The 7,155-nt window shown below is 42.6% G+C and overlaps 1 protein-coding gene across 1 annotated transcript; it reads right to left on the bottom strand.

The window, feature by feature from the left end:
- Window positions 1–269: 269 nt before the first annotated feature.
- On the bottom strand, window positions 270–6,539 carry LOC142356653 (uncharacterized). Its single transcript, XM_075408491.1, has one exon. The coding sequence runs from the start codon at window positions 6,537–6,539 to the stop codon at window positions 270–272; it is 6,270 nt and encodes a 2,089-aa protein (XP_075264606.1).
- Window positions 6,540–7,155: the final 616 nt, after the last annotated feature.

Here is a 7,155-nt window from a genome sequence, read left to right as displayed (position 1 = left end):
CATCTTGCTCGGATTGCATTGAAGGTCATTGTATCAAAGGCTATTGTAAATCGTAACATACCGGCCTCCTTGAACTGGTTCAACTTTATTAATATATCATTGAAACTGGCTTTCTGGCTAAGTGGTCAATTGCTGTAAATAGTTTTTCTCGGCAACCCATTACAAGTTTTTTGATACTTTCTTTAATTCAATCAGTTCTTGATTGTCAGTTTTGTACAGTTGTAATTTACATTTCCTTGATGTCATTCCTCGTCTGCATCCTCTGTTGTTCATTCTTCATCTGTGTCATTTTCTTTGTCAGATCTTAATGACGGCATGTCAATATCCTCTTTCATTAACAAGACAAGCTTGTTGACTGGTCGTATAAATAGTCCAGATGATGTCTTCAGTTCAACAACTCGAACTATTTTATCATTTCCATCAAAGACCTTTGTTATTCGTCCCATTGGCCACAGAGTGGGTGGTGTGTTCTCTTCCTTGATTATTACTACATCATTGATGTCAATATTTGGTTGTCCCGTTTGCCATTTTTTCCGTTGTTGTAAATTTGACAAATATTCTGTTGACCACTTCTTCCAAAAGTCTCTGATAAGATTGTCCATCCTCTTCTTCTGTCGTGTCAATGAAATTGTTTCTTTTCCTGTTGTTTTTGGTTCAGGCAATGCTGTGATTGGTCGTCCTATCAAAAAGTGTCCGGGTGTAAGTGCTAAGGCATCATTGGGATCATTTGAAACGGACGTAATAGGCCTTGAATTTAAGATTGCTTCAATTTGTGTCAACAGTGTTGTGAAGTCTTCAAAAAACAATTTTGTTCTTCCAATGCTGCGGTACATGTGGCGTTTCAAAGATTTGACAGCGGCCTCCCATAGTCCTCCAAAATTTGGTGTTCTCGGCGGTATAGTAAGCCAAGTAATATTGTTCTCCTTGCCGAACGTTGATATCAAATCTTCAAACTCGTGCGTAGCTAAGGCTTGTCGAAATTCCAACTCTCCCTTGGTCCCAATGAAAGTTGTTGAGTTGTCGCTGTATATTTCATCAGGAATACCTCGACGAGACACAAATCTTTTAATGGCTGCAAGACAGTCGTCCTTGGTCAGAGACATAACTGGCTCTATGTGAACTGCCTTCGTACTGAAGCAAATGAATATTGCAACGTATGTTTTCAAAAGCGTTCGAGTTCCATTTTTCGTGTAGAACGGTCCACAAGAGTCGAGTCCGCAGTGACTGAACGCAAAGGATGGCACTACTCGCTCTCGAGGTAGATCTCCCATCTGAGGCTGTAACAATTTGGCATCAAAACGGATACATGGCTTGCATCTGTATAAGACACCTTTCACTACAGAAAGCCCTCCAGGTATCCAAATATTTCGTCGAAGCGTGTATAACGTCAGTTGAGGTCCTCCGTGAAGATTTTTCTCGTGTGCTTCTCGAATAAGCATTTCAGTAATTGGCGATTTTCTTGGAATAAGAACTGGAAATTTTCGGTCTATTGTGTAGGGTGAATTGGCTAGGCGTCCTCCAACTCGAATCACCTTATTTTCTTCATCAAAAAATGGTGAAAGGCTGTTGAGACTGCTGCTTCTAGGAAATTTTCGTCTTCTGTGTCTCCCTTTAGTGGCTGCTGCATAGGCGTTAACGAAACATTTTATTTCTCTGGTGTCATCTTTGTTGAATTGATTTACTGTTTCGCTAGAATTGTCTGTATTCCCGGTAGACACGATGTACAGTTGATCCCCAGGGCCCCCGGCCCAACCTATACCATGTCTGACATCATCCCTTGAAGCCCCGACAGCTTCTACGCTGTCAAGACATCCTGGGCCCCCGGCCCTCCCTATACCTAAGGAATTGGTAATAGAAACTGAGCTGGCATTTTCACCTGCGTCCCCGGCGCTGACAAGACTACCTGGGCCCCCGGCCCTACCTATACCTAAGGAATTGGTAGTAGAAACATTATCATCTGCGCCCCCGGCGCTGAAAAGATTACCAGGGCCCCCGGCCCTACCTGTACCTAAGGAATTAGTAGAAACTGAGCTCGCATTTTCACCTGCGCCCCCGGCGCTGACAAGACTATCTGGGCCCCCGGCCCTACCTATACCTAGTGAACTAGTAGAAAAAGAGCTCGAACTTTCATCTGCGCTCCCAGCGCTGACAAGACTAAGACTACCTGGGCCCCCGGCCCTACCTATAACCCCAGGAGTACCGGCTGAACTTGAGCTCCAATTTTCGTCCGCGCCCTTGGCGCTGACAAGACATCCCGGGCCTCTGGTCCCACCTAAATGTTGAGGACCATTGGTAACTAAAGAGATCCCCGTGCCCTTGCCAATCCTGGTGTTGATGTAAGCACCTGGGCCCCCGGCCCTACCTGTACCACCAACCCCCTCTGGTCCAGTGGATTTGATACGTTGCTGAACGTATTGTTTTGTCGCATCTCTGCTGCTGTTGTTTGCATCTTCAGTGGGCTGATTCATGATGATCTTGTATTCATGAAGAAAGTTTCGCTGTATGAAGCTGTACAGTTGAAGTCGTCCTTCGTATAAATCTTTCCCTTGTAAAGAGACTGAATTATAAGTCCAGATCATTGGTTGAGACGTAGACTCATTACTATCAGTCCTTTCGTTTGGCGTTGAAGAGCATGCTTTTATGCTGTTCGACATTTTTGTTGTCGGTTGTTTTGCTTTTGAAGATTGAATTCTTCTCCTGATACTGCTGATGAACTTTTGGACATAGGTAAATATCCTTGTAACTTTATGTATTGACGAATGCCGATTTATCATCAAAACAATTGCGTTATCTTCTTTTGATGAAATCATTGTCACGTTTTCAGATTGCACCTTTACTTCTTTTTTGGTCTCTTCTCTTGTAGGTGACAAAATGTCAAGTGAAGGCCAGGCGTTTTCAGGTTGCCGCAACCACTCTGGTCCATCCCACCAAAGCTTATGGTTCATCAAATCAGCTGCTGCTAATCCTCTGGAAGCACAATCCGCTGGATTATCTTCTGTTGGAACATATTTCCAACTACTGGCCGGAATAATTTCTTGTATTTTCGCTACTCGGTTGGCGACAAATGTTTTCCATTTCCTCGGATAATCTTGTAGCCAGGCAATTGTAACTGTAGAATCTGACCACGCAAAAACCTTCGGAGTTGGAAACCGTTCATCGCTAATAGCATTTGTCACTGCCTCAACAAGCTTAGCTCCTAGCAGAGCAGCACAAAGTTCCAACCTTGGCACACAAACTGATTTAATTGGTGCAACTCTCGTCTTTGCTGTAAGCATTTTTGTTTCAATGAAATTGTCTGTCTCCTGTCTGATGAAAACGACAGCAGCATAAGCTGTAGTAGAAGCGTCGCAAAAGACGTGCAACTGCAAATCTGATTTCGTGGCTTGCTTGAGAACCTTCCGTTGAAGACTAATTTTTTCAAGATCCTTCAGTTGTGCTCGAAGTCGCAGGTACTGCTGTAGAATTGGGTCCGATAAAGGTTGATCCCAGCTAAGTTTGTCCATCCACAACAGTTGAACAAAGGATTTATGTTGAATAGTCGTTGGTGATAGCCATCCCAGTGGGTCAAATAAACGTGAAACTTCTGAGAGGATTTGCCGTTTTGTAAATGGAGTTCCCTTGTCAAGTTTTACTGTGAAACCAAATTGATCAGGATTTGGATTCCACCTTATCCCAAGCGTCTTAATGGCATAGTCTTCGCTTTCAATTATCTTCTCGTCTTCCGTTTCTCTGAAAGTGGCAGCTAGTCTTGATACAAGTTTTGAGTCGCTAGATACCCATTTTCGTATATCAAAACCTGCTGAAGCAAGAAGCGTAATAATGGCGTCCTGAAGCTTCTCTGCGGCTTCTGAATCTTCGCATCCTTTAAGTAGGTCATCCACATACATATCAGTTGTTAGTGACAAACGAAGTTTAGTGTTTGTTGTTTCTTCGGCAAGAACTTGCAGTGGTCGAATTGAACGAAAAGACGAAGAAGCAATGCCGTATGTTACCCGAGTCATACGAAAGGTTTCAATCGCCTCTGCATTTGGATCTTTCCACAATAATCGGTGATAATCTTTGTCCTCCTTGTCCAATTCCACTTGCCTATACATTTTTGCAATATCAGCAGAAAGTGCTACTTGGTGTAGTCGAAATCGAACAAGAATGCTGAAAAGGTCTTTTTGAATTTTTGGTCCGACCATGAGTCTGTCGTTGAGAGATACTCCTGTTGTTGTCTTTGCGGATCCGTCAAAAACGACCCTCAGCTTGGTGGTAGTGCTTGACTCCTTGAACACACAATGATGACAAAGATAGTAGCAGTTTTCGACAGGCTTGACAAGTTCTGATGTTGGAACTTTCTCCATGTGTCCGAGATGGAAAAACTCTCCAATGAATTCTGCGTATCTCTTATAAAGGTCGGGTTGTCTTTCCAATCTAAATAGAAGACTGCGGAGTCGTTTTTTGGCTTGTTGAAGTGAATCTCCCAATGCTTTTGTCTCTTTTTTGAAGGGAAGTTTCACTATGAAGCGACCTTCAGGGCTTCTTCTAGTTGTTTCCTTGAAGTGATCATCGCAGCGTTTTTCTTCGGCTGTCCAAAGCTGCGCTGCTGGAACTTCTTCTATTTCCCAAAAACGCTGCAAATTTTCTGGCTCTGAAGAAACAAAGAAAGTCTGCAGATCGTTTGTATAGGTTTTGTCTGTCTGTTCCCTTCCAATAACGACCCAACCGAACATTGATAGCCTATATGTTATTCCACAGTTAGGCTCCTTTAGTCGATTGTTACCAATCATTATATCTTCATAATGAGATGCTCCGATCAAGAGGTCAATTGATGACGGCTTGTTGAAGTCTGGGTCAGCAAGCTCCAACTCCTTTACTCTTTCCCATTGGCTGGTGTCAATGAACCGTGATGGCAGATTATCAGTCATTTTTGTCAAAACTGACGCACTAATATTGACAGTGGACGATCTGTTCCTTGATGAGATAAGAAGGTCCACGCGACCTTTGTTGTCTTGAACCGTCCCACCTAGTCCAAAAACTTTTGTGTTGCTGCTTTTCTTCTTCAATTGTAACCTTTGTACTGCTGATTCAGTTATAAGGTTGTTTTGTGAAGCTGAGTCTAGAAGTGCCCTAAGTAGAATTGTCTCGCCGTGAACATTAACGGCAACAATTGCGGTTTGAAGAAAGACTTCTTCTGAAGTTCGTTGAGTCATAGCTCCTGTGAACTTGTTTTCATCCTTAGCTTTTGCAATTGCTGTTGTTGTTATAGCGTTGTTCTTCTGTTTGTCATTTGTTTGAGTGCTGGTTGTTCCGCTAGTTGTTTGCTGATTGGTGTTTTTGTTGTGAATGTTTTCACGATGAAGAAGAGTATGATGCTTTCTACCACATTGCTTGCATTTCGATCCATCACAATCTTCTGATCTGTGTCCCGGTCGCAGACAATTGAAACAGAGTTTTCTAACCTTTATCAGCTCTGCACGTTCCCTTACTGAAAGTTTCTTGAACTTTCCGCATTTGAAAATTTTGTGCGTTTCTTCACAACATTCGCATTGTTGCTCGGAAGTCGCCAAATGTGTGTGTAAATGTCGTTGGTTCCCGTTCATTTGAGTTTTTGTCACTCCGACTCCATTTGGCGCAGTTGCCTCAAGTGCTTGTGCGCGTTCTTCTAAGAAAAGTCTGAGCTCTGCATACCTCTGAGGTTCCTTGCCTTTTGAAGACAGCTCCCATTGTTTTCTTGTCTCTGTAGGCAGCTTCTCACTGATCAAGTAAACAAAAAAGATGTCTTGACTATTGACTGGTTCTCCCAAATTCTGCAAGGCAAGTCGATGTTCGTCCATTGCTTCAATTAAATTTCTTAAGTCTCTGGCATTATCGGTTGTCAGTGATCGATACGAAACAATTGAATGCAGGTGTGTGCGAATGATGATCCTCTTGTTCTCGTATCTGTTTATCAGAGTATTCATAGCAATGTCGAAATTGTGATCGGTAACTGGTATCGAGGCAAGCAGTTTGGCGGCATCACCTTTTACAGATGCTTTCAGATACTGCAACTTCTGACTTCCTTGAAGAGAACTGTTGTCGATGACTGCTCCTTTGAACAAATCAAAGAACGAAGTCCATTCCATATAATTACCCGAAAAAACTGGCAGATTGAGTTTTGGCAACTTGATGTTGGCTGAGTTCCTCATAGCATCGGAGAGCGTTGAAGTAGATGGCGTTGAAGTATCTGCTGCTGTTGAAGGTCCCTCAAAACGTTTCGTGAAGCGTTTGATTGCATCAATGTTCTGTGTCAACTTGTCATCAACTTCCTCGGACTCCAGAATGTCATTGTCCAGTGCTTCCGCCTCCGTCAAGTTCTGTTGAAGTTCTTGGTTCAAAGTTACCAGAAAATTCTGCTTTCGGGTGAGAAGTGTCACTACCTGATTTAGTCTGTTGATGTCTGCTTCTGAAATGGTGTCTAGATCTTTTGACATGATATTTTCAGCCTCATTGTTAAACCTTGTAGCAACGCTGCGGTGTGATCCCCGCGACTGTTTCTGCATCTCAAGATTGGACATTTTGACTTGCTGTTGCCTTTGAGGGCGTTTTTTTCGTGTCTTTGATGCTGGTCTTTATTCGTATTAGTTTCGTTTGTCTTTTTCGTGGATTTTGCTGTGCTGAAAGCTAAAAACACACTAAAAGAACGCAAAAGATGGGAAATCGGGTTTCACTTAATCCCCCCTTCAAAAAATGCGGCCAATTTTTGCGCGCGAACTTAGTGCTATTACTTCGGGGGAGCAAACCTAAACTAAAAATTTCGAGTTCTCCGCGAGAACTGAGAAAGAGATTGTTTTCCCCGAAGTTTCACAAAAAAGTTTTTGTAACCCTTGAGATATAGTTCTCCCACTAGATAACTTTACCGGGTCTCAGAATTAGGCTAATCAACCTTGTTATACAAGTTAATCAACTTGTATAACATGAGGGGGGATGTGTTATCTAGTGGGGGGTCCGCTTTCAACTTCCCCTTTAAGTTTCCCCTTTTAGATTTTTTGCTAAATTTTTTGAGAGTGTTAATGCTTTTGGTGCCTAATGCTTTGACTATTTTATCCTTAACCTATTTGTCGGCGGACCAAATGTTGCGGTGCAACATTAATTGAATCACTTGCTTAGAAATGCTTTATTATAACGCTTTAT

The sequence above is a fragment of the Convolutriloba macropyga genome, unplaced genomic scaffold (assembly GCF_964194025.1).
Source record: "Convolutriloba macropyga unplaced genomic scaffold, txConMacr16.3 SCAFFOLD_5392, whole genome shotgun sequence".
NCBI classification, from domain to species: Eukaryota; Metazoa; Xenacoelomorpha; order Acoela; family Convolutidae; genus Convolutriloba; species Convolutriloba macropyga.
Note: the sequence above shows the minus strand (reverse complement) of the source record. Positions and strands in the feature narration are given on the sequence as shown.

Bases quoted from the DNA above. Each gene is read 5' to 3' on its own strand.
- LOC142356653 (XM_075408491.1), bottom strand. From the start codon at position 6,539: ATGTCCAATCTTGAGATGCAGAAACAGTCGCGGGGATCACACCGCAGC.